The sequence below is a fragment of the Rousettus aegyptiacus genome, unplaced genomic scaffold (genome assembly GCF_014176215.1).
Source record: "Rousettus aegyptiacus isolate mRouAeg1 unplaced genomic scaffold, mRouAeg1.p scaffold_m13_p_13, whole genome shotgun sequence".
NCBI classification, from domain to species: Eukaryota; Metazoa; Chordata; class Mammalia; order Chiroptera; family Pteropodidae; genus Rousettus; species Rousettus aegyptiacus.
In genome coordinates this window covers 13,210,470-13,237,995 of record NW_023416288.1, presented here as the reverse complement: position 1 = coordinate 13,237,995, position 27,526 = coordinate 13,210,470, and the positions used below count along the sequence as shown (strand labels likewise).

Below are 27,526 nucleotides of genomic sequence, written 5' to 3'. Positions count from 1 at the left end.
TGGACCCACCTGTATAATCCAAGATACTCTATTTTGAGATCAGCTGATGAGCATCCTTATACCTTAATTCTCCTTTGCCATATGACATAACATTCACAGGTTTCATGGATTAGAACATGGGTATCTTGTAAATGTGTGTGGCAACTGGGGCAGGGGGTTGCATTATTCTGCCTACCACATGCATATATCAGAAACCAGGGGAAAAAAAAACAGAAGAAACATGACAGTTCCTTAAAGCATACAACTATGACCATATTTAATTATCCTAGATAATCCAAAAACCCAACAACGGAAATGTAGTCAGTCTCACAGTAATTTGGCAGTTTTAATGTGAAATAATGATGTTAATTTTGCTAAACTCAAAATGTCCTGGTCCTGAAGTTTGTCTGTGTACTCTTGTTTTCAGTTTATTGACAGCAAAGAAATAAAACACCTGAATGTCCAGTGGCTCCGAGCACAGTTGGGCATTGTGTCCCAGGAGCCCATCCTTTTCGACTGCAGCATTGGCGAGAACATTGCCTATGGAGACAATAGCCGGGTCGTGTCACAGGAAGAGATTGAGCGGGCCGCCAAGGAGGCCAACATACACCACTTCATTGAAACATTGCCTGATGTAAGTCTCTCCAAATTAGGAGCCCAGGCACCCATGGCAGCCTCCCTGGCATATAGTTTGATTTCCAAAGGACTGATTTACCAAAGGTCAAGAGAAATGAGCAACCACAACACACACACCTAAATACAAGCATCTGGCCACACTTTCTATTCCCTTTTGGTTATTATGTTGACCTGATCCACCTACTCTCCCTATGAACAAGCCTGACCTAAAATTAGTACATATGTCTGAGAGACCTTTCCCTTCAAGTCTAAGTGCAGGGCCTGTAGAAGCAGCATGACCCTCCCTCCTCATTTCTCTCCCAACCATTCTTCTGTCTCCCTGAAGCTCTTCTCCAAGCCTCAAACCTCCCTCTGTGGAGTTAGTCCAGGGAACTGGACCCATGCAAGAATGAAGGTTCTCTCTGAATAGGGCTGAGTCATTGGAGTGACCTTGATGGCATGTAATCTCTTACCATGGCACTTTCCATGGGTCCCAAGCTCTGCTTATAGGGTTGATTATTGAAACCTTTCCTGGGCTATTGTCCCATGGCTGTCTTCTGAATTCCTCCTAGGAAGTTAAATAAACAGAACCTCTCACCCTCTTTTATGTGCCTTTGGCCCTATATTTTGAAATGGATCTAAACTTCCTCCCCCAATTATCACCAGTTATATTCTTTATTGTAAGGAAGTGCCCCCTAAAAAATAAAGCTCAGTAGCCTCAAACCAGCAGGCAAGGCTATCTCATGGACAAGATGGTAATACCAGGTGGCCCTAACTCATTCCTAAGATTTTCTTTTTCTTAGGCTCTTTTTTGGATAACTGCTGCCACCAGATGAGAGGCCCCCAGAGGAGGCATTGTTGCCTTCCCTCCCTTAACGTTCTAGCTCAACTATGAACAATTAGCTCTTCCCAAGGCTAGAAAAATTTTACATATAGCTTCAATTCCCTTTACTAAAGACAAGGTCAGTGTTCTCAAAGTATGGGAATGGACCACCACCAGCACATCAGCACCACCTAGGAACTTGTAAGAAATGTAGGTTTTTCAGGCCCTACCCCATACCTGCTGAATCAGAAACTTTGGAGGTGGAGTCCAGCTGTCTGTGTTTTAATAGCTCAGGTAATATTCACACAGGCTAAAGTGTGAGGACCAGTGGTCTAGGGGTTGACAAAAACAGAATGAGTAACTATTTCCTAGCTTATTCAATGCATCTTGCCCCTCTGGCATTTGTCTACAACTGGGACCCTACCTTTCTGGGCTCCTGGTCTCATTCTATCACACAAAGCATACCTGTAGACCTTGTGATTCTTTTCCTCAGTGTCTAGACAAGGAAAGAGAAGGCAAACCCCTTGTTTTGTTTCCTGTCTAAGGATCCACTTCTTCCCCTGAGTGATTCGTACTAGGATTTACCTCACTCTTCTAGTTACCTCCTTCCTTCAGGGTTAGAGTCCTGTCTTTACCTCCCTTAACAGGCTTGCTACTTTATCAGTGCAACCTGGGCACCTCTACACGCACATGGGACATAGTGCTCTTGCCTCCCAGGCAGAGATATTTCTGGGCTAGAGCCAGTCCCAAGCATATGCTGGAACCTCTCCTGGAGTTTTCTTATTCCATCCGCAGGTGGAGACCTCAGTCTGAGTGCCATAGAACTAGGATTGCCAGATATAGTAAATAAAAATAGGCAATGCTATATAGAACAAGAATTTTACAGTCAAACTCTGGGTGTCAGAATCAGAGGCTACAGTTTGACTAAAATTTTAGCCTGGCAAGCACCTAAAAATAATGATAATATTGTTTTCTAGGTTACATGTGCTCTCACACCCCATTTTGGCTTTCTCTTACATAACTTCTTAATTCCTGTCCCTGTCATCATATTGAATAATTAGTGACAGTTATCTACTGTGGGCAACAGTATATTAAAATTTGGGGGTAGAACTCTAAAAAAAAATAATAAAAGGAGTGTTCATCTTTTAAAGTTATGTATCAAAATAGAATTCTTTAACATCCACTAAAATGGGCTGAAATGTTGGAGACAGCTTTATAAAAACACTCACATGCTGGCCAAAAGGCTAGCTAGCATCCCAAGAATTTCTTCCCTTCTTCACTTTAAAATAATGTGGAGAGCGTCACCTGCTGGTTATAAAAAAATAAACTTTACTTATTTTATTATGCATAGCCTGTTCAAATCAAATTTCCTTCTTCCTACCAATCTTTTTCCCAAATATGAAACCAGAGACTAACATTGCAGCAATATTCTTCTTCATGAACATGCTGACTTGTTTACACTGAAACATAACTTAAGACACAAGTGTCTATTTTCAAGAAAAGGGATAAAACCTGCCATTTAGAGCTCTGTCTTTGTTTAATTTTCTCTGAACTCACTCTTAACTCCTGAACCTAAACGTTTTTTTGTATATATGGAAGTGGTTATCCTATATTCTTTAAGCAAACTTTTTTAGAACTTTGGTTCTACTTTCATAATAACTAAACCCTATTTGCAGAAATACAACACTAGAGTTGGAGACAAAGGAACCCAGCTCTCCGGTGGCCAGAAACAGCGCATTGCAATAGCACGTGCCCTTGTTAGACGGCCTCAAATTTTGCTTTTGGATGAAGCTACATCAGCTCTGGATACAGAAAGTGAAAAGGTAAGAATTTAAATTGGACTCATTCACACTCGAATCAGTTGTAGTTGAAAGGTTTAAATTTATGTTTCTATCTTCCACAATAGAAAACGAAACTTAGCTGGATATGTTGATTGATACTTATGTCACCTTTCAGTAGAATTTAAACACTTTCTGTAGCTGTTACTAAAGAGAACTAAGATAAAATGAGGCAAATTAGTCTATAGCCTTTATGCTCCAAAAAAAACAGCCCTGATCACTTTGTATTGACCTAAGATGCTGTAGTCAGGAGACATAGTTACATTTCTACTGGCATTTTCTCCTCAGCAACTATATTTAAAAAGCTATATTAAAAGCTAACTGTTCTTTAAGATAAATATTAGAAATTATTTTCAGTTTGAGAAAAAGTTGAGTATTTAGTTATCTGAAAGAAACACTAATCCTGAGATGTTTCCTATCTTAAAAATGCCAAAATGTAGGGAGGCTGTGTTGACCTGTGCTCAGTCTTCCTGAATTTGCTGTAGAGCCAGACCAGAGGGCTGCTCTGAAGGATGTTCTGAGGCTGGATACACCAATAAACCTTTTAAAATGGTTGACGGGCTGTATTTATTATAATAACTTTGAGAATAGATAACTCAGAACTAATTCAAATTAGGATTCAATTATCTTCTGATATGACAAATCCCTTGCTTTGTATCGTCTGTAGTATTTCACTGACACCATTGTTAAAGAAGGACCTATTGTTGGATAAATTAATGTTGAGACTTATTATGGAAGAGGAATTAAAAAGAGAGGACTATTTTAATTAGAATTAATTTATGTGATTATTGAATAGGTTGTCCAAGAAGCCCTTGACAGAGCCAGAGAAGGCCGCACCTGCATTGTGATCGCTCACCGCCTGTCCACCATCCAGAATGCAGACTTAATAGTGGTGTTTCAGAATGGCAAAATCAAGGAGCACGGCACACATCAACAGCTGCTGGCGCAGAAAGGCATCTATTTTTCCATGGTCACTGTCCAGGCTGGAGCCAAGCGCTAGTGACCATATGAGCTGTTAAATATTTTCTAATATTTGTGTTAAAATATGGCATTTAATCAAAGTTAAAAAGTGGGCACTTACTGAAAAACTATGTAGAGTTACCTGTTTAATGTCTTCCAACACCAGATCATTCCACCAAGTTCAGAGTCTTCAGAGACTTTGTAATTAAAGAAACTGGAAGGATCATCATCAGATGGAATAAAATAAGGGTTTCAATTGTATCAGAAAATTTATAGAATGATTCAAAGTAGATTTTGTTAATAAAGTATGTAACTTTTGTTTATATTTGCTTATTTGGACTGTAATTGCCTTGCTAAAAGTAGCAATATTTGCATAAAGTGCATATAATAAAACAACTTTTATATGACCGGGGTCATCTTGTCTGAAATACCTATAAATACGTCACCTCCCTGTTGGAATTTTGAAGAGTACATCTGCATTTTAAAAAGAGACTCCTTTAAAAACTGCCATTAATTTTTGTGGGAATGGTTAAATAGTGTAAATACTTCCTATTCTATATGTCTTTTCACACTGGATTCTAAAGAACCATCTACCTTCATTCTTCTTGGACCTGACCCTACTGATCATTGCATTTACACATTATGATGGCTCTCAAACTGACCACACAGATCAATACCAAGATTTGGGGGGTTGGAGTGGGGCAGAAGATGCACAATTGTGAAATATATACTCTGATATACATTAAATATTTTGCATTGCTCTTATAAAGGGCTCTTACAGAATTTTAATATTTTTGTACTTTAAAAAATACAATCACTCTTTTGTTGTTGTTGTTCTGATAATGAATCACTTTTTTCCAATAATTTATCTTTCCCAAAGATGGTCTTTCTGGTGGCAGATGTTTAAGATGTGCCATAACTTTAAATACAGCATCATGCAAACATGATGAAAAAATAAAATATCACAAAGAATGATACTATGATGCCCCAAAAAATCCAAAAAGCACTTTAAACAAGATCGAAGAGCAGAAGCTGAGAGCAATATTTGCCATATTTGTTATAAACAGTTGATACCCTTAATACATGAAGAATTTTAAAAGGAAAAAATGCTATCACCTCCAAAGAAAAGAGGACAAAGAACATGGTCAGGTAATTCCAAAAGAAGAAATAGATAAGAAAAAAAAAGTGCACAATCTCAAAGAAATGCATATTAAAAGTAACATTAGCCTCATGGTGGAAAAATCTCTTGTTTGCCCTCAACAAAGATAATTTGGCATCCATCCACAAACAAAAGTGCATTTTGGGGAGCTGTGGAATCCAGCACCATGTGTTCAAGGACCTAAGGAGAGTCTTTCCCACCGTGTGTCAGGTAATTGGCATATAGACCTTGGTCCTGGCCGTGGACCTTGGTGTAGCCTGTGAACTGCCTTCAGCCCCTCTTGGCCTAGGTCTGAGAGCCCCTGCAAAACACTGTCTTAGCCAAAAACCACTGAAGAAGAGAGTGTTTATAGAAGTCCAGTTTCAGAAGAAAAATTCCTGCATATCATTGGAGAGAAAAAAATACAAGTTTAGATGCATTGGAGAGGATAAGAGGAACATCTTGACTTGACTCGCACTATCTTTCCCCTAAAGTAACACAGCTTAGGGCCAAGAGTGATCTCAGACTGTGATTTTTCTCATGGGGGAAAGTGAGAACTTGCTAGTGAGCATCTGGTCTCCCCAGCTTTGGGGGACTGCTAAAGAAGCTCATTTCTCTCTTGCCCCGCCCAGAGTACTGAATTGTGAGCTACATGGCTAGGGGAGGGAAAAAAACTGGAAGGGTGGCAAATAGGACTCAGAGGGCATGAAAAGTATGCGGAGCCTACTAACTGCATTGTGGACTCTACCAAGAAGCCTGCCCACAAGGTGCTGAGAACACTTCAGCTGCAGATCTCCTCAAATGGCCCACAGGCACCCCAAGTGCTCCATGTACCTCACTCATATACACCTCCTGACCCCTGTGGCCAATGCCCTGTGTGTGCTCCCAATGGTGGTGGCAAATGCAAGATCAATCAGACAGCTTGTGAGCACTCACAAAAGATTATCCCAGGTCTGCAGGCCAGGGAGAGACTGCAGACTTGAGCTTTGGTGTCACCTTTGGAAAAACAAAAAGGAGGCAGTTAGTGCATGGCCTGGTGGTGCATTGCAGGACCTAGAGAAAGCATAAAGCTTAAGAACTTTGACACAATAGGAGGAAGAAGAGTGGATCATATTTTCTCATAGAAGGTCTGAGAAACCTTCATAATCATTAGCAGGTCTTAAGGAAGATATTTATCTCCTGAAGCCAGTCAATAAAGACTGGAGGAGATGACTGACTTCAAATGGATCAGCAGCAATGCAAAACTTCAAGGAACATGATAAATCAAGGAAACATGATACCAACAGAGGATAACAATAATCTTTCTGTAACCAACTCCAGACATGGAGATCTGTGATATATTTGATAAAGAATTCAAAATAGCTATTTTAAGGAAACTCAATGGGCTACAAGAAAACATAGGAAGATAATTCAACAAAATCAGAAAAAAAACAAAATGAGAAGTTTAACAAAGAGATGGAAAATATAAAAAAGGACTCAAATTCTAGAACTGAAAAATACAGTGAATGAAATGAAAAATGTAATGGAGAGTATCAACAGCAGAATAGATCAATCAGAAGGCAGGAACTTTGAAATTATCCAATCAGAGGAGAACAAATGAAAAAGAATGGGGAAAAAAAAATGAAGAAAGCCTATGTGATTTATGGAATACCATCAAAAGAACCAATTTGTGAATTATTGGAGTTCCAGAAGAAGAGAGGTAGAAAGGTTATTTAAAGAAATAATGGTTGTTGAAAAAAATGGAGAGAGATTTGGATTTCCAAGTTCCTGTACCTCATAGATCCCCAAATAGAATCACCTTAGAGATCGTATCCAAGACACTTTATAATAAAATTCAAAAATTATAGACAAAGAAACCTAAAAGCATCAAGAGGGGGAACAAAGCATATAACTTACAAGGGAACCCCCACAACTGTATCGGTGAATTTCTCTGCAGAAACCTTACATGCCAGAAGAGGGAAAGATGATGTATTTAAAGTGCTGAAAGAAAAATAACTGCCAACCAAGAATACTCCGTCTCGCAAAGTTGTCCTTCAGAAATGGAGAGAAATAAAAAACATGAGGAAATTCACCACTAGACCTGCCTTATAAGAAATGCCAAAAGGAGTTCTGCAAGCTGAAATGAAAGGATAGTAATTAGTAACATTAGAACATATGAAAATATGTAACATAATGGTAAGCTAAGTATATAGTAAACTTCAGAATGCTCTAATATTGTAATGTATTGATATTTAATCATTTAACTTTAATATAAAATTTAAAGGACAAGAGGATTAAAATAAGTGTAACTACAATAATTTGTTAACATACAATATAAAAGAGGTAAATTGTGACATTAAAAACAAAAGGGAGTGTAAAAGGTTAGGGGTTTTTTTTGTATGAAATTGATGTTATTAGTGTAAAACATACTTTTATATCTGTAAGGTGTTTTTTGTAAGCCTCATGGTAAACTCAAAGCAAAAACCTACAGTAGATTCACAAAAGACAAAAAGAAGGGAATTGAAACATATCACTACAGAATATCATCAATTCACAAAGGAAGGCAGCAACAGAGGCAGAAAGGAACAAGAACTACAAAACAGCAGAGAAGAATGAATAAGATGGCATTAGTAAGTTTTTACCTATTAATAATCACTCTAAATGTAAGTTGGTTAAATTCTCCAAATGACATAGAGTGGCTGGATAGATAATAAAACAAGACTTAATTATATTCTGCCTACAGGAGACTTACTTCAGCCTTAAGGACATGATAGTGGAAACCAAAAGAACAGGGACAACAATACTTATATTAAACAAAATAGACTTTAAGTCAAAATGGTAATAAGACAAAGAAGGTCATTATATCATGATAAAGAAGATAGCAAATACTAAGAAGTTTAAAGGGAGAAATAGACAACAACACTATATGTTAGAGGACTTCAATAGCCCACTTTCAAGAATGGATAGAGGGGGATTCTTGGAAACATGGTGGATTGAGAGACATCCTCAGATCTCTCCCCTTGAAATAACGATAAGCTGAACATCTAAAAAAACACCCCAACTGCACACCAGCAAGTCTGAACATGGGATCTGTGCATAAGAACTACCACAGGTCAGAACCCCGGGTGTTGGGCAGTGGACTGGGAGACATAAAGGAGTTGCCTTTCGCAGCCTCCAGAGCTCCCTGCAGGAGGAGGGGGAGAAGGGAAAATGTGGCGACTTCCCTGAACAGCCCTGCTTGGAAGTGCTGTGAGTTCCACGCAGCCGACAGCAGGGCCCAGTTATCAGGGCAGAAGGCAGAGAAGCAGGACAGTGCCGCAGAGAAACAACAGTTGATTTTTACCAGCCCTGGTGTCAAAACCAAGGCTGGGCTGCAGCCCCCAGCTCCCAGCCTACAGGGCCCCTTATCCCATACCCACAGAGATCGAGCACTGCAGAGCCCCAGGGGAATTTGAATAAATGCTGCTGACACTGACAGGGACTGAAACTGAAGGTAGTGAGCGTCATTAAATATCTACAAGAAAATGTAAAAGAAATTATTAAGGCTTTATATAAAGCAGAGATCCAAAAGGCTTAGACGCCACCTACTGGACACCAAAAGAAAAGCGCCTTCTTTGCATCAGGCAAAGAGAGACCTTTATATAATAAATCTTTTCTTTCTGGAAAAACAGTAGAATATACTTCCATTAATGCCCAGGAGGAGAAATAGTCCATTAAACCCTATGAGCAACCAAGGTGACAAGGCATCTCATAAAGAAGGAAAAATCTCCAGAGAATGAGCTTACAGACATAGAAATGTGCGACTTAAGTGACAGAATTCAGGATGGTACTTCTGCAAAAAATCAGTGAGTTCCAAAACAAGTCATCTCAACATTTTCAGGAATTGTAAAAACAACTAGATGAGCAGAGCAAGGAGATTAAAACCCTCAAAAAGAATGGAATAGATTTTCTGAGGATAAACACACACACACACACACACACACACACACACACACACACACACCCCACACACACTCTGCAAGAGTTGAAAATTGAAACAGCAATCTTGGGAAATAGAGTTGACCAAATGGAGGAAAATATTAGTAATATCACAGACATAAATCTAGAAATGAGTCAGAAGGAAGAAGAGAGAAACCAAAGAATAAAAAATAGTGAAAGAGAAGTACAGGAACTAGCTGATACCATCAGGAGAGGAAACATAAGAATAATAGGCATTACTGAAGGTGAGGAAAAGGAGCAGGGACTAGAAGGCATTTTCAGACAAATAGTTGATGAGAATGTCCCAAATCTGAGGAATGAGCTGGAGCTTGGAATTCAAGAAGTCAACAGAACACCCAATTATCTCAACCCAAAAAGGCCTTCACCAAGACACATTGTATTAAAGTTATCAAAAATCAGTGACAAAGATAGAATTCTCAGGGCAGCCATGGAGAAGAAAACAGTAACTTATAAAGGAAAACCCATTAGATTATCCACAAACTTCTCAGCACAAACCTTACAAGCCAGAAAGTAATAGAATCAAATATTTAAACTATTAAGTGAAAGGAACTACCAGCCTAGAATACTGTATCCACCTAAGCTCTCCTTTAGATATGAAGGAGAAATTAAGACCTTTCTAGACATACAAAATTGAAGGAATTCTTCACTACGAGGCCTGCATTACAGGAAATACTGAAAGGGGTCAGCTCACCTAAAACAAAATGACCAAAAAAATACATAATTAGGAGTAAAGTGACTATCAGGCAAATAAAAGCAGAGGAGTGCAATCCTTACTAAGAAAAGGGCATTATAAGTTTAAATAATAAAAGTAGAATTGCTACTGAAAGATATTAATGAACATTCAGCATACATAGACAACAATGACTGAAAAGGGGAAGATTCAAAGATCCAAATTCACAAATGGGGATGAAGATAAGGCATGCACAGAAGAAAAGGGACAACTATATATATATATATATATATATATATATATATATATATGTACACACACACACATACATACATACATACATACATATATATAACTATCATTTACATATTTGTAATAGTAACCACACACAGAAGGTTCAGAACCAAAGCACATGACATAAAACAAGAAGGACTAGAGGGAAAACCCACCAAAGCCAACCAAAATAAAGAAAACAGAAACACAAGGACAAGGAAACAATGGAAACACCGAGCTACCAGAAAGCAAAAGATAAAATGACTATAAGAAGACCTCATATTTCAGTAATCACCCTCAATATAAATGGACTGAACTCACCAAGAAAAAGACACAGAGTTACAGAATGGATCAAAAAACAAAACCCAATCATATGCTGCCTCCAGAAGACACATCTCATTTCCAAAGACAAATATATAGACTCAAAGTGAAAGGGTGGAAAATGATATTTCAAGTAAATGGCATTCAGAGAAAAGTAGAGTAGCAGTACTAATATCAGATGAAATAGCCTTCAAAATAAAAATGTAAAGAAAGATATTGAAGGACACTTCATAATGATAAAGGGATCATGCACCAAGAAGACATAACACTTATTAATATTTATGCTCCCAATCAGGGAGCCCTAAAATATGTAAAGCAAATACTAACAGAACTAAAGGGAGAAACAGACCAAAACACTATCATAGTAGGAGACCTAAATACCCTACTGTCAGATATAGACAGATCGTCCAAACAGAAAATCAATAAGGAAATAACATCTTTAAATGGCACATTAGACCAACTGGACATAATCAAAATTTACAGAGCCTTCCATCCCAAAACAGCTGCTTATACATTCTTCTCTAGTGCACATGGAACATTCTCAAGGATGAACAAATACTGGGACACAAAACTACCCTTAAATAATATAAGAGGGTTGAAATTACTCCAACCATATTCTCTGATTATAATGCTTTGAAACTAGAGATCAACTGCAGAAAGAAATGAGGAAGGACCACAAATACATGGATATTAAACAACATGCTACTGAAAGAATAACTGGTCAGAGAAGAAATAAAAAGAGAGATCAAGAGATACATAGAAATGAATGATAATGATAGTACAACATATCAAAACATGTGGAACATGGCAAAAGCAGTCACAAGAGGAAAGTTTGTATCATTATAGGCCTGTCTCCAAAAACAAGAACGAGCCCAAATAAACAACCTAATGCTTCATCATAAAAAAACTAGAAGAGGAAGAACAAATAAAGCCAAAAGTCAGCAGAAGGAAAGAAATCATCAAAATTAAAGCAGAAATAAATGAAAGTGAAAGCAACAATAAAAAAATAGGAAAAATAAATGCAACAAAGAACTAGTTTTTTGAGAAGATTAATAAAATTGACAACCCCCTGGCTAGACTCACTAAAGAAAAAAGAGAAAGGACACAAATAAACAAAATCTGGAATGAAAGAGAGGAAATTATGAATGACATGGCAGAAATACAAAGGATCATACAAGAATACTATGAAAAATGTATATAACACCAAATTTAATAACCTAGAAGAAATGGACCAGTACTTGGAAAAATACAACCTTCCTAGATGGAATCAAGAAGAACTAGAAAATCTAAATAGACTGATCAGCAGTACAGAAATGGAAACAATCATCAAAAACCTACCAAAAAATAAAATTCCAGGACTAGATGGCTTCACCAGTGAATTCTACCATACATTCAAAGAAAATTTAATACCTATTCTCAAACTCTTCCAAAAAATTGAAGAGGAGGCAATACTTCCTAGCTCATTTTATGAGGCCAATATTCCTCTGATACCAGAATTTGGTAAAGATATGCAGAAAGAAAACTACAGACCAATATCTCTCATGAACACAGATGCAAAAATCCTAAATAAGATACTAGAGAACCGAATACAGCAACATATTAAAAAGATTATTACCATGATCAAGTGAGTTTCATCCTAGGGGCACAGGGATGGTTCAACATATGCAAATTGATTAATGTGATATACCACATAAACAAATTAAAAAATAAGAAGCATAAGATCATATCAACAGAAGCAGAAAAAGCCTTCGACAGGATACAGCATCCATTTATGATCAATACAATTAACAAAATTGGTATAGAAGGAAAGTACTTGAACATAATAAAGTCCATATATGACAAGCCCTCAGCCAACATTATACTTAATGGTGAAAAACTAAAAACCTTCCCTCTAAGATCAGAAACAAGGCAAGGCTGGCCACAATCACCACTGTTATTCAATATAACATTGGAGGTCCTAACAAGTGCAATCAGGCAAGAGAAAGATATAAAATGCATCCAAATAGAAAAAGAAGTCAAACTGTCACTTTTATCAGATGACATGATTCTTTATGTAGAAAACCCGAAAGAGCCGCAAGAACACTACTAGGAACAATAAGCAAATACAGTAAAGTTTCTGGATACAAAATCAATGTTCAAAAATCCATAGCATTCTTATACTCTAATAATGAAGCATCATAGAAAGAAGTGGGAAAAATAATTCTTTTTGCAATTATAACGAAAATAATAAAATACCTAGAAATAAATCTAATGAAACATGTGAAGGACCTATATAATAAAAACTATAAGACCCTATTAAAAGAAATCAAAGAAGATACAAAAAAAAATGAAAAGATAATCCGTGTTCTTGGATTGGAAGAATCACCATAATTAAAATTACCTTATTACCTAAAGCATTATACAAATTTAATGCAATCCCCATCAAAATCTCATTGGCATTTTTTAAAGAAATAGAACAAAAAAAATCATCAAATTTATATGGAAGCACAAAAGACCCCAAATTGCCAAAGACATCCTGGGAAAAAAGGACGAGGCTGGAGGCATCACTCTGCTCGACTTCAAATTATACTTCAAAGTAACAATAATCAATACAGTATGGTATTGGCAGTAAAAGAAACACACAGACCTGTGGAACAGAATTGAGAGTCCAGAAGCAAACCCATATTTATATGGGAAAATGATTTTCAACAAGTAGCCAAAAACATATAGTGGAGAAAGGAAAGCCTCTTTAATAAATGGTGCTGGGAAAACTGGAAAGCCATGGGCAAAAGAATGAAAGTAGACTGTTGTCTATCACCACACACCAAAATTAACTCAAAATGGATTAAAGACCTGAATATAAGACCAGAATCAATAAAATGCATAGAAGAAAACATAGAAACTAAACTTAGGGCCCTTGGACTTAAAGAGGATTTTATGAATCTGACTTCAAAGACAAGGGAAATAAAAACTAAAATAAATGAATGGGACTACATCAAACTCAAAAGCTTCTGCTCAGCAAAGAAACCATCAACAAAGTAAAGAAACAACCATCTGAATGGAAAAATATATTGGCAAATAATGCCTCCGGTATGATCCTAATATCCAAAATATACAAAGAACTCATACAATTTAATAACAACAAAAAAACAAACGATCCAATCAAAAAATGGGCAGAGGACCTGAACAGACACTTCTCCCTAGGGAACATAGAAATGGCCAACAAATATTTGCAAAAATGCTCAACATTGCTAGCTATTAGGGAAATGCAAATGAAAACCACAATGAGATATCATCTCATACCTGTTAGAATAGCTATAATCAGCAAGACAAGTGATAACAAATGTTAGAGAAGATGCGGAGATAAAAAAACCCTCATACACTGCTGATGAGACTGCAAATTGGTATAGTCAATATGAAAAACAGTAAAGAGATTCCTCAAAAAACTAAGACTTGATCTACCATGTGATCCAGCAATTCCTCTACTGGATATTTACCCCAAAGACTTGAAAACCCATATCCAAAAAGCTATTTGCACACTGATGTTCATAGCAGCATTATTCACAGTGGTAGGACATGGAACCAATTGAAGTATCCTATGATCGATGGTTGGCTAAAGAAGCTGTGGTACATATATACAATGGAATATTACTCAGCCATAAGAAGAGATGAAGTACTGCCATTTGTGACGACATGAATGGACCTCAAAATAATCATACTAAGAGAAATAAGCCAGACAGAAAACGTTGAAAATCACATGATATCACTTATATGTGGGATATAAACCTAAAAGCAATAAATGAACAGGATAAACAGAGACTCATGGACGTGGACTACAGACTAGTGGTTACCAAAGTGTAGGGGGTAGGAGAAGGGGAGTAGGTAGGCAGGGTAAAGTGGGTCAAATATAGGGAGAATATGGGGAGGGTGAAGTGGGTAAAGGGGATCAAATATATGGTAGCTGAAGAGATCTGGACTTTGGGTGGTAAACACACAATAGAATAGACAGATATGAAATTATAATGTACACCTGAAAGTTATATAATTGTATTCACCAATGTTACCACAATAAACTTAATAAAAAAGAAAAAAAAAGAATGAATAGATCACCCAGACAGAAAATCAATGAAGAATTATTGAATTTGAACTATAGTGTAGACCAAATAGAATAACAGACATGTAGAAAATATCCCATCCAACAGCAGCAGAATACACATTCTTCTCAAGTAACATTCTCTAGGATAGATCATATGAGTCACAAAACAAGTCAGCAAATTTACGTAGATTGAAATCATGCCAAGTATCTATTCTAATCACAATGATATGAAGCTTGAAACAAATAACAGAAAGAGAGTGGGAGAATTCACACTAATGTGGAAATTAAATAATACACTTCTAAACAACCAATGGTTAAATAAAAAGTCAAAGAGGAAATAAAAAATATCTTGAAACAAATGAAAATGGAAATACAATATACCAAACCTATGAGATACAACAAAAGGAGTTCAAAGAGAGAAGTTTATGAAGATTAATGCCTACATTAAGAAACAAAGATTTCAAACTTTATACCTCAAGGAACTATAAAAAAGAAAAACTAAGACCAAAGTTAGCAGGAGGAAGGGCTAACAAAAATCAGAACAGATATAAGTAAAACTGAGACAAGAAAAACAATAGAAAAGATCAATAAAACTAAGAGCTGATTTCTTAAAAAGATCAAATTGACAAAACTTTAGCTAGACTAAGAAAAACAGAAGACTCAAGTAAATAAAATCATAAATGAAAGAAAGGCATTAGAACTGGTACCACAGGAATACAAAAATTCATAAGAGACTACTATGAACAGTTACACACCAACAAATTAGATAACCTAGAGAAAATGAATAAATTCCTAGAAACATATACCCTACTAAAACTGAATCATGAAGAAATAGAAAACATGTATAGACTAATAACGAGTAAGAAGATTGACTCAATAATCAAAAACCTCCCAATGAAGAAAAGCCTAGGACCAGACAGTTTCACCGGTAAATTCCACCAAACATTTAAACAAGAAGTAATGCCAATCCTTCTCACACTCTTCCCAAAAATTGAAGAGAGAACACTTCCAAACTCATTTTATGAGGCCAACATTGTCCTGATACCAAAGCCAGATAAGTACACTGCAAGAAAAATAGAGACCAATATTTCCAATGAATATAGATACAAAAATTCTCAAGATACTCTCAAACTGAATTCAACAGCACATACCATGATCAAAGGGGATTTATCCCTGGGATGCAAGGGTGTTTCAACATATACAAATCAATAAATGCGATATGCTACATTCATTGAATGAAAGATAAAAATCATATGGTCATCTCAACAGATGCAGAAAAATCAGTTGACAAAAATACATTCTTTCATGATAAAAATTCAATGAATTGCATATAGAGGGACTATACTTCAACACAATAAAGACCCTGTATGACAAGCCCATGACTAACATCATATTCAATATAAAAAGCTGAAAGCTTTTCCTCTAAGATCAAGAACAAGACAAGAGTCCCTGCCCTCATCACTTCTTTTCAATGTAGTACTAGAAGTCCTAGCTGGAGCAATCAGGCAATAAAAAGGAATAAAAGTCACCGAAATCAGAAAAAGTTATAAGTAAAATTTTCTTTGCAGATGCTGTGACTATATAGAGAGTGGGGGCAGGGGCGGAGGAGAGAGAGAGAGACGATCTTAAAGATTCCACCAAAAAATGTCTTTCTTTGTCTGGCTTATTTCACCTAGCACAATGCCCTCCAGGTCCATTCTTGTTGTCACAAATGGCAAGATTGTCTTCTTTTTTATATTCCATTATGTGGGTGTGTCTGTGTGTATGTGTGTATCACATTTTCTTTATGCTTTCATCTATCAATGGACACAGGTTGTTTCCATATCTTGGCTATTGTGAATAATGCTGCAATGAACATGGTGTTGAAATTAGCAAATTTCATTTGCTTCAGATACATACCCAGAAATGGAATTCCTGGATCATGTGATAGCTCTAATTTTAATTTTTTGAGTAACTTCTATTCCATTTTTCATAATGTTAAGCCACCAGATTTATAGTAATTTGCTATAGTCATCTTGGGAAACTGATATAAGCCTCAAACCAGGGAAGCTAAACTAGATGCTTTTATTTTTTAAATGTGAGGGTAATGAGGCTCTAAGTTGGGCTGTTTAGAACAGAGAAGAGGTGGCTGTGAAAAACTTCCATAGTCTAAATGAGAAAGGCAGAGGAATGATAAAAATTGGCTAAGAAAATGCTGTGACGTTGATGGAGATGAGGAACTGTTTTTGGAGGAAGATGATTTGTTCATATAGCTTGAAAGTGACATCATCGTCGAAGGCATTTGGAAGTGTGGCCTTGGGTACTAACTAAATACAGATGGGTCCCATAGTGTGCTGTTTGCTTGAGTTCAACTCTCTTTTAGTTTCCTAGTCTCATTTTAGGATTATTCAGCTATATCCAACTCTAAACAATGGTGGCCCTTCTATTTCGTTCACCAAAATAAACTTCTGAATTTAGGCCAAAATGTGTTTCAGTCTGTTTCTTGACACACAAAGTAGCGTTTGTTCCCAGGTTTCAATAATAAGTCTTTTTTTTGTTCATTTTTCTTACTCACATATCTGTTTCAGATGCTTTCTTCCATTTATGAACCCTTTGAGGAAAGAACTGTGTGTCTGCATCACTTTGTTCTTGTGTTTGGCAAAGTCCTTAGCATATAGGAAAGGTTCAATAAATGTTTACTCTTTTGCCAAGTTTTTGATCTAGTATATACCTTTCTCTGGGTCAGTTTTGTTTTATCACAATATCGAAAAAGTCCTTTATTAATATGATACATTAATATGACTCTTATCTAAGGCTATGTACATAAAATATAGGAAGGGGAGCCCATCATTATCATATGACCTGTGACTCAACCTTATTTATACACTCTACAGAACAAAAGGTAAGGCTTTATGAGAATTATGCCCATAATTTTGTAAAACACACACACACACACACACACACACACACACACACACAAAACTTGTTTTTAAGAAATTGAAATAGTTTGGTAAGAGTTTTGTAGCAACGTCAGTGTCCTTGGTTTGATTTTGTGCTGCATACTACATGGTATCACTTAGGGAAGCTGGATAAAGGGTATGTACAATTTTTGCAACCTCCTGTGAGTCTATAATTATTTCACAACAAAAAGTTAAGAAAAAAAGAAATAAGAGATTCAGATGGTTAAACTTTACTAAAATATCTGCTGCTCTTGAAGTGATAATAATTTGGGCTGAAATCTGAAAAATGAGAAGGAGTTACCCAGGGAGTAGTGAGAGTAGGGAAGACAGGCCATAGGGAAGAAGGGGGACATTTCAGGTAGAGGAAATTTCAGGTAGAGGAAACAGCCTGTTCAAAGAGCATTTGGAGCTGGCTGAGCAAGGCAAAGAGTGGTATGTGACACCTGGTGGGGTAAGTAGAGATGCCTGCTTTCCAGAGGAAGCCCTGCCTGACACAATGGAATTTGGTTTAGTTATAAGCTGAGGACCAGGTCCTTAACTGCAATAACTCCTCCCTCTCAGAACTCAGCCATATGCTATAAGAAGTCCAAGATACATGGGGAGATCATGTGATTTGACTCAACTGAGCCTCCAGCCCATAACCAATATCAAGTGCCAGCCATGTGAGTGGGTATTTCAGACATCCAGCTCAATCATGTCTTCAGATGACTGCAGCCCCAGCCAGCATCTGACTGCACCCTCATGAGATGAGAACCACCCAGCTGAGTCCAATCCAAACAATAATAAGTGATCACAAAAACCATTGTTTAAAGCCAATTGGTAACTAGATCAAGTAATAACTCTTCTTAGTCTCAGAGCCTATAAAGGACTTTCACTTACCTTAACCCTCATAGTTTTCAAAAGAATCCCTTTAGGCTGCAATATCTTGGTGGGCACCTGGTTCACCATTTTACTCTGACATCTCTATCGATTCCTAGCATGCCGAAAATCCTCAATAAAAAATTTGTCAAATGGAAAAAAAAAGATTTATTGCTCTTTAAAAAAGATTAAACAAAAGAATTTTGGGGAGCACCTTCTGCAGCTGTAGTCCTTTGTTCCACTTAGAACTTCCAACACCAATGTGAAATACCTCTGCCATTAGAGTCTGGAGAAATCAGAATAGCAAAGAGAAAAGCAGGAATGCTTGTGGATATGTGCAAGAGGCGAAGATACATGATGAAATATTTTCACCTGAACTCTTTCGAAAGACAGTTTTGGTCATAAGGAAAAGTGACCTTTGAGTTGGAAACTGAACGTTTTCACATTCTCCACTGGGCAGCTAAATTTGAATGTTTTCCCTTTTATTGATTGTCATTTGGTGTATGGAGAAGTACCGAGGTCCTCCAGTCAGCAAAACCTGGGTTTCTCTTCTTGGCTTATGGTTTGTTAACATGTATGAGCCTTTGTTTCCTCATTGGCAATTAAGGGATTTCAATAGCTACCTCATTAAATTACTTGAGCACTAAATATTATAATAAAGTTTTTAGGACACTTCTCAATACACAGAATATAAGCACACACACACAAAAAGAACAACAGTTGCTTTCACTTCATTTTTTTTGTTTTGTTTTTTGCTCTTCAATGCTACCAATTCTCTTGCATGAAAAGGAAATTTTATATTATATTTGTTCATTTAACAATTATCTTATGTGCCTACTGAACAAGATACTGGGAGCATGATGATAAGACAAGAAACTCACAGTTTAAGAGACAAAAAAATATGTTTAGTAATGTTTATTAGTTCTGTGATGCAAGATTTCTCAGGGAACCCAGAAAAAAGCCATCACTTCTCCTCAGTGGTTTGAAGGTTATAAAAGCTTCCTGGATAACTGAGTATTTACGTGTCAAGTGGATAGTACACAAAAGGTATGGATGTGGAGAGCAGTGTAGAACAGCCTGGAAGGCTAGAAACAGAAATGACTGAGGGTGGTCAGAATTTCAGGTGTTGGGTGTGGGGAAGAGTTGGTCATGGTTACCATAGGAATGATTCTGGGAAGTCAGGTAGGACCGAGCCTGAAGGGCCTGGTGTACCAGAATAGATTTATTTTTATTCTTGCAGTGGTTTATATGAAATGATGAAAGTGTTGACCTATACTTTACTTCAGAGTATCCACATTCCTAGTAATGTACCTGTGCATGAGGATTTATAAAATGAACTACATTTAATTTTTTTGATATTCATTATAAAGATAACCCTTTTACAAACTCCATAAGTAAAAGGAGAAAAGGACACAGTTTAGAACTTCTGAGCATATGAGTAATCTGCAAGAGAATTTCTGTGGCTATGGCATTTCGACCACAAGACAGAGGCACATCTTAGCATCGTAGGCAAGAAATAATACTGTTCTATTTGGAAAAATGGAGAAAAGGCAAGATGAAGGAAGAAAATTTTTTTTTAAATTTTAATAAAAAGATAGAGAAAACTACTCTTAGATTTTGTTTTTATTATCAAACCAGTTTGCAGCTGAGGCTTTCCCACTTATCGGAATTAGAGTATGACGATTTTTTCATTTCTAAAAGACTTCATTGTCTCTGTTCAATTCTCTCATATGCAAAACATATCTATCAGTGTGGGCAGTGACATCACTGCTCCTACTCTTTAGAGTGTAAATAGATGACTCAGGCAGGATTTATCCACGAATTTTCCACATTGCCTTAGAAAAGTGCCAGTTCCAGCAAGCTATGGCTGAGACTTACTGAATTCTTTGAAAAATTTTATGGTCACAGTATTCTACATCCTTAGGATTAAAACTGGTATAAAATTCTTTGGGGTTAGGGAGCCCAGGTCTGGAAGATGTGCATGTAGACAAAACCTGGAGAGAAGTATGCCAAAATGGAAATGGTTAGGTTAAAGTGAAAAAACAATCTTACAGATTTCCTCTATGAGAATAAATACTTAATAGGGTGTTTAAAAGTGTTGAAGGCTAAATACAAAATACTGATGTTTCACAAAACTTAGCATTTGTATACTCTTTTTCATATACTTCCATTCTGATAGCAAATTTTTTGTGTAGTTACATTTTTTATTATGGGTTATTACTGGCTATTAATTGATGAAATTAAATTTTGAGTATATTTTAAATTCTCAAAAGATGCATTTATACTAGAAAGGCTACTTAGCCAACATTTTACATACTAGCATTGCATATCGAGGCTAAGGTCAAAAGTCAGCTATATAAATTCTTTGCACTAAACTCTCATATACTTTCTACACCTCTTCATGTTTGTCTCACACCGTATTTTAATTATTTGATTATTTTTCTCTCTATCTGTAGCTACTTCGCAAACTAGAGGGTTGGGTCTCTATCTTATTGTCTTTGTGCAATATCTTGACATAATAAGTACTCTCTTCAAAAGTGTTACAGGAATCATGAATAGATACAGCTGGGCAGGAAATGGAATTGAAATATCTTTTGCCAGTTTCCAGATTCTTCCATGTTGAGACGGGTGTCAAGTATCTTTCTTTGGTCGTTTTATATTTACCTGTTATCTCTTCTCTTCACTATTTTATATACCTTGAGAGGTTGACTTTTGTTGGTTCAGCTAATGGGAGCCTGGGAGACAGTTGGCGGGCATCTCTGCCCTACTAGAAGCAATTTTCTTCACATGGCACTCAGTATGGATTCTAGTAATTGTTCCCTGCCCTCACCGTACTGGCCTAGGGAAGGCAATGTCCCCCTCCCCGTTTTTGTGGTCCCAACATATTTCACTATTTATAGTATATCCACTATAACTTATATTCTGCCCATACTTTTGTGGTTACTTCATTAAATCCTCCTTGAATATCCTAATCTGAATGTGTAATTCCTCTCCTCCTTGGACTTTGACTGACAAAAGATAGGTCAAATTATTTTAAAAAGAATCCACCATTCTTGACAAGTGTAATGATTGCTTTCTAAAGAGCTTCTCAATAACCTCTGACAGTCTAAATTCCTACTTAATGTATAAAACGTCTTACATATCCCACCGCAGTCTTATCTGCCTTTTGCCTCAGTCAAGTTAAGATCACATCTTCTTTCTTCTAGGGATCCACTCTTGACCCTCATCAGTGTTGCATTATTTCCCTGCTCTTGAAACTTTTAAAAATACTTCTCTTATAAGTAGCTTCATGTATAAAGTTAAAGAGAATATGAATATTGTGTTTTCAATAGGTATTGTGGGAACAGGGGAAGATAAGGAAACAGGTAAACAGATGATTTATCTTTTTACTACAGAACTTTCAAAATGCATGATGTAGATTGTGACCCTCTGAGAGAGCAACATGGTAACCAGCATTTCCCAAATTTATTTGACCCTAGAATCCTCGTTATCTACTAAGCACTTGCTGGTATTCTTCGAGTTTGGAAAACCTTGCTCGAGAGGTATACTTTAGCTTGACCCTTCTCTTCCTTCTTAAATATTTATTGAATAAATAAACAAAGAGTGACAAAATTGGTCAGAACTCTAAGAGAAGAGAAGTAGAAGACAGAGTTCCACAACCCCTTCCTTTTAATCCCTGGGCACCTGCTGTGTCAGAATCTTCAAAAATGTATGGGGTGGGATGGGAAGTGACCAGCACCTCCTGCAAGATCTAGTCTGAAGTACTGATTGATATTACTTGGCTACTGATCCAGAGGTGTTCTCCAACCTTTAAGCCTAGAATAATCGCAGGCGCAGTTTCTCCTCTGGGCTTTCTTCCTTGATTTCTAAACTAACTAGGAGTGAGAAAGAAGTGGGCAAGAAGAGGGAGCGTAGTATTTATTAGATGTTTGCAATGTGCCGGGTGCTATATTTGGTTTATTCCCATTTCTGAAGAAGCTCACAGTCTAGTGGATAGGAAAAGGTGTAAAAATAAGTATAATTAATATACTTTAACATAACACAACAGCACAACACAACATAAGGTCATATGAATAAATAGATTTTACTTGGTTTCTTTAACATTGCTTCATATTTTGCTGTGGCAAGATCTACAATTATTGACATTTGACATCCTATTTTATTGTCGAATAAGCTTAAGACCTGACTGAGATAGTGTCCACTTATCTTTACGTTTTATGTAAAAAAAAAAAATACAGAGTTTTAGAAGGAGTCACATGGACTGAATATTACTAAGAAGGTGAGAGAGTGCAGGGGAGGCAAATGAGCAGATAGGTTAGAGAAATATTTTTATCTTCTATCGATGAATAAATACAAGGATTGGCTAATTTGATTTTATAATTTTCTTTCTTTGCCTCTACACACTCTACTAAATAAAATGGATTTAAAATATAAGCAGCTACTTCCAAGAAGATGGAATAGATGTATTTTTTCCTCTTTCTCCTGCTAAATACAATTAGAAACACTGAACATTATATATAAAACAAACATAAGAAGACCATGAAAAGTGGGAGAAGACAAACCAGCTAAGTATCTTGGAATACAAAGAATGACATGATGGTAAGTTACCAATTTTTGTTTTTGTTTTATTTTCCTTAGCTTTGTTCTTACCTCGTATATTCCAGACTTGGAGCTATAAAAGGTGAAAACCCAGAAACACCAATGTGCACATACATAAAGGAGCCCCTACAAAAGCCTGCTCTCTCTAGCTAATAAGTACAGGAAAGGGGCGGCCTGGCAAGGTAGAAAATGTTTAGAAAATCACTGTTCTATTCTAGCCAAATTTCATAGAAAAAACTGTGCCACCACCCAGACCCATGCCGACAAAGGCTGAGTGGCAGGCCTCCACTTCCACCCTTGCTGGCTGTAACAAAGCTCCCCAACCTCACTGCCTGTCTCTCACTATGGTGGTGTCAGAGGAGGCTAAGTAGGGGGCTGACTTTTCATCCCCACTTGGTAGGTATGAGGTATCTCTCTCCCTTCCTTCCAGAGTAGTGTAAGAGGGTGCCTAGTGGAGAATCGGGACTTCCATCACCACATAGCAGTAACAAGGTCACCTCCCTACAACTGTGGTGTCAGTGGAGGCCATGTGGAGAGCTGTAACAATACACTTTTACTTCTCCCAGCCAGGAAAGTGTCAGTGGAGACTTAGGGGGAAGCAGAATTCCCACCTCTCCCCAGCAGTACTAAGGACCCCCTCCCGCCTCAGGTATCAATAGAGATCAGTGGGCAACCTGGACTTCTACACCCACTATGATAATGAGGCAGTAATGACACCACTTTCCCTGCTGAAGCAATCTTCGAAAATCAAGGCAAACAAAGGTTTAAATGAGATCCAGAATCTCACTGAAAAATGCTTCAAAGAGCAATTACAAACATGCTTAAAACAAATGACAAACAGAAAATCTCAGCAAACAAATAAAACTTATAAAGATGGACTAATGGAAATTTTAGGACTGAAAAATACAGTTACTGAAATAAATTGAATGACGGGCTCAACGGCAGACTAGGAGATGTAACAATAGAAACTGCTCAATCTGAACAGCAGTAGGAATGATATACTGAAGAAAAAGAGCCTCAGGGAACTATAACAAAAGATTTAACACTAGTATCATCCGAGTCCCACAATGACAGGAGAAAGAGGGGAGAGCGGAGAAAGTATTTGAAGAAATAGTAGCTGCAATTCCTTAAATTTGGCAAAGTACATAAAGCCATACATTCAAGGAAATAAACAAACCCAAACAGAGTAAATCGGAATAAATCCATGCCGAGGCATATTATACTTAGACTTCTGAAAACTAAATATAAAGAAATTGAATCAATAATTAATAACCTTAAGAAACAGAAAGCACCGGGCCCAGTTGTGTTCACTGGTGAATTCTACCAAACATTTAAGGAAAAAGATTAATAATATCAATTCTCTACAATTTCTTTCAGGGGATAAAAGCAGAGGAAATTCTCCCTGGCTCATTCAATGAGGGCAGCATTACCCTAATGCCAAAACCAGACAAAGATATTAAAGGAAAAAAAATTATAGGCCAGTATATTTCATGATCATAAATGCAGATATCTTCAGCAAATCAAATCCAACAATGTGTATAAAGAATTATACACTATGACCAAGTGAGATTTATCCCAGATAGGTAAAGCTGATTCAACGTTCAAAAATTAGTTAATGTGATCCATAACATCAACAGGCTAAAAAAGAAAAATCACACGATGGGATCAATAGATGCGGAAAAAGCATTTGACAAAATCCAACTCCTATTTATGACAAAAACTATCAGTAAACTGGGAATAGAAGGCAACCTTCTCAACTTGAAAAAGAATATCTACAAAATACCTATACCTAACATCGTACTTAATGGTGAATCTTTCGACTTTTAGGACAAGCCAAGAATATCCCATCTCACTACTCCTGTTCAGCATTGGCTGGAAGTCCTACCTAATGGAATAAGGTAAGAAAAGGAAATAAAGGTATATTGGGAAAGAAGAAATAAACTGTCTTTGTTCACAGATGACATGGTAGTCTATGTAGAAAAATCTTAAAGAATCAATGACAACAACAACAACAAAACAAAACAAAAAACCAAACTTGTGGAGCTGATAAGCGATTGATTATAACATGGTGGCAGGATACAAGGTTATCACATTAGACTCCCAAAATTAAAATATTTAGATATGTCTAACAAAATATGTGCAAAATCCATATGAGGAAAACTAAAAAATTCTGATGAATGAAATCAAATAACTAAATATGTGGAGAGATAGCCCATGTTCATGATAGGAATGCTCAACATTGTCAAAATATCAATTTTTTCCAACTTGATTTATAGAGGCAGTGCATTTCTAGTCAAAATCCCAGCAAATTATTTTGTGGATGTGGACGAACTGGTTGTAAAGTTTCTATGGAAATGCAAAGGACACAGAATAGCTAACACAATATTGAAGAAGAACAAAGTGAAGGACTAACACTACTCGACTCTAAGACTTACTATAAAGCAACAGTAATTAAGACACTGTGGTATTGCCAGAAGAATAGACAAATAGATCAATGGAACAGAATAGGGAGCCCAGAAGTAGACCTACATAAATATAGTCAATTTTTGACAAAGGAGCGAAGACAATACAGTGAAGCTAAAAGTCTTTTCAACAAATGATGCTGGAAGAACCAGACATCCACATTCTGCGCCACCCCGCCCCCCACAAATGATTCTAGATATAGACCTTACACCCTTCACGAAAATAACTCAAAATGGATCATAGAGCTAAAAATAAAATGCCAAACTATAAAACTCCTAGCGGATAACATAGGATGACCTTGGATATGGCAATGGCTTTTTAGCTACATCACCAGAAATATGATCCACAAAAGAAATAATTAATAACTTATTAATTATTAATAAATATTAATAATTTTTATTAAAATTAAAAACTGCTTTGTGGAAGACAATGTCAAGAGAATGAGAAAACAAGCCACAGACTGGGAGAAAATATTTGTAAAAGACACATATGATAAAATATGCAAAGAACTTTTACAACTCAACATTAAGAAAACAAACAACCTGATCAAAAAAGACTTTATCAGACATTTCACTGAAGAAGTTACACAGACGGCAAATAAGCATATTCCACATCATACGTCATCAGGTGAGTGCAAATTAAAACGAGTTACCACTACACACCTATTAAAATGGCTAAAACCTAAAACACTAACAGTGCCTAATGCTGGTGAGGGTATGGAACAACACAAATTTTCATTCTTTGCTGGTGGAAATGCAAAATAGTACAGCCGCTTTACAAGACTGTTTAGTGATTTCTTACAAAACTAAACATACTCTTACCATACAATCCAGCAGTCACACGTTGGTATGTACCCAAAGGAGTGGAAAACACATGTCCACACAAAACCCTGCACACAGATGTGTATAGCAGCTTTATTCATAGTTGCCCAAACTTGAAGCAACCAAGATGTTCTTTAGGAAAAGAATCAATAAATAAGCTATGGCGCATCCAAACAATGGAATGTTATTCAGTGTTGAAAGAAAGAAAGAAAGAAAGAAAGAAAGAAAGAAAGAAAGAAAGAAAGAAAGAAAGAAAGAAAGAAAGAAAGAAAGAAAGAAAGAAAGAGAAAGAAAGAAAGAAAAGAAAAGAGAAAAAGAAAGGGAAAAAAAGGAAAAGATCAAGAAATGAAAAGAGGAACTTTAAATATATATTAGTAAGCAAAAGAAGCCAATTTGAAAAGACTGTATACTGTCTGATTCAGACTATACAACATTTTTGGAAAGGCTAAACTGTAGAGACAGTGAAAAGATCAGTAGTTGCCAGGGGTTGAGCATGAACTGGGGTAGTAAGGTGGGCAGGGATGAATAGGTGGAACACAGAGGACTCTAGGGAAATGAAAATACTCTGCATGATACTATAATAATAAAAATGTGTTATTACACCTTTGTTCAAACCCATAGTATGTACAACACCAAGAGTGAACCCTAATGTAAACCATGGACTTTGGGTGATTCAGATGTGTTAATGCAGGTTTATCAATCACAACAAATGTACCGCTCAGGTGGGGGATGTTGATGATGGAGGAGGCTATGCAAGGGGTGGGGGTGCAGGAGGTATATGGAAACCTCTTACCTTCTGCTTAATTTTGCTGTGAACCTAAAGCTTCTCTAAAAAAAAAAAAAAAAACTAAATATAAAGAAAAAAATGTTGAAAACAGCCATGGAGAAATGACACATTATTACAAGGAAAAATTATTTAAATGAAAATGGATTTCTCATCGGAATCCATGGGGGCAAGAAAGACTGGCACGTCATTTATCAAGTACTGAAATAAAAGAACTCCTACGTCCAGCGAATCCTAGAATTCTATATCCTATATCCAGTGAAATAATCCTTTAGAAATGAAGATAAAATTAAATCATTCTCAAATGAAGGAAAACTAATTACTTACACCAAAGGAGTGGCTAAGGGAAATTCTCTAAACAGAAAAGAAATGATAAAAGAAGGAATCTTGGA

The 27,526-nt window shown here is 36.6% G+C and overlaps 1 protein-coding gene across 1 annotated transcript in view; it reads left to right on the top strand.

Moving 5' to 3' along the window:
• ABCB1 (ATP binding cassette subfamily B member 1) overlaps nt 1-4,631 on the top strand; it is an 80,054-nt gene extending 75,423 nt beyond the window's left edge. Inside the window, exons 26-28 of the mRNA XM_016148017.2 lie at nt 407-613; nt 3,094-3,240; nt 4,052-4,631. Coding sequence (XP_016003503.2) covers nt 407-613; nt 3,094-3,240; nt 4,052-4,255 — 558 coding nt within the window. The 3' untranslated portion in view covers nt 4,256-4,631. The remainder of the gene's footprint in view (nt 1-406; nt 614-3,093; nt 3,241-4,051) is intronic.
• The last annotated feature ends 22,895 nt before the right edge of the window (nt 4,632-27,526 follow it).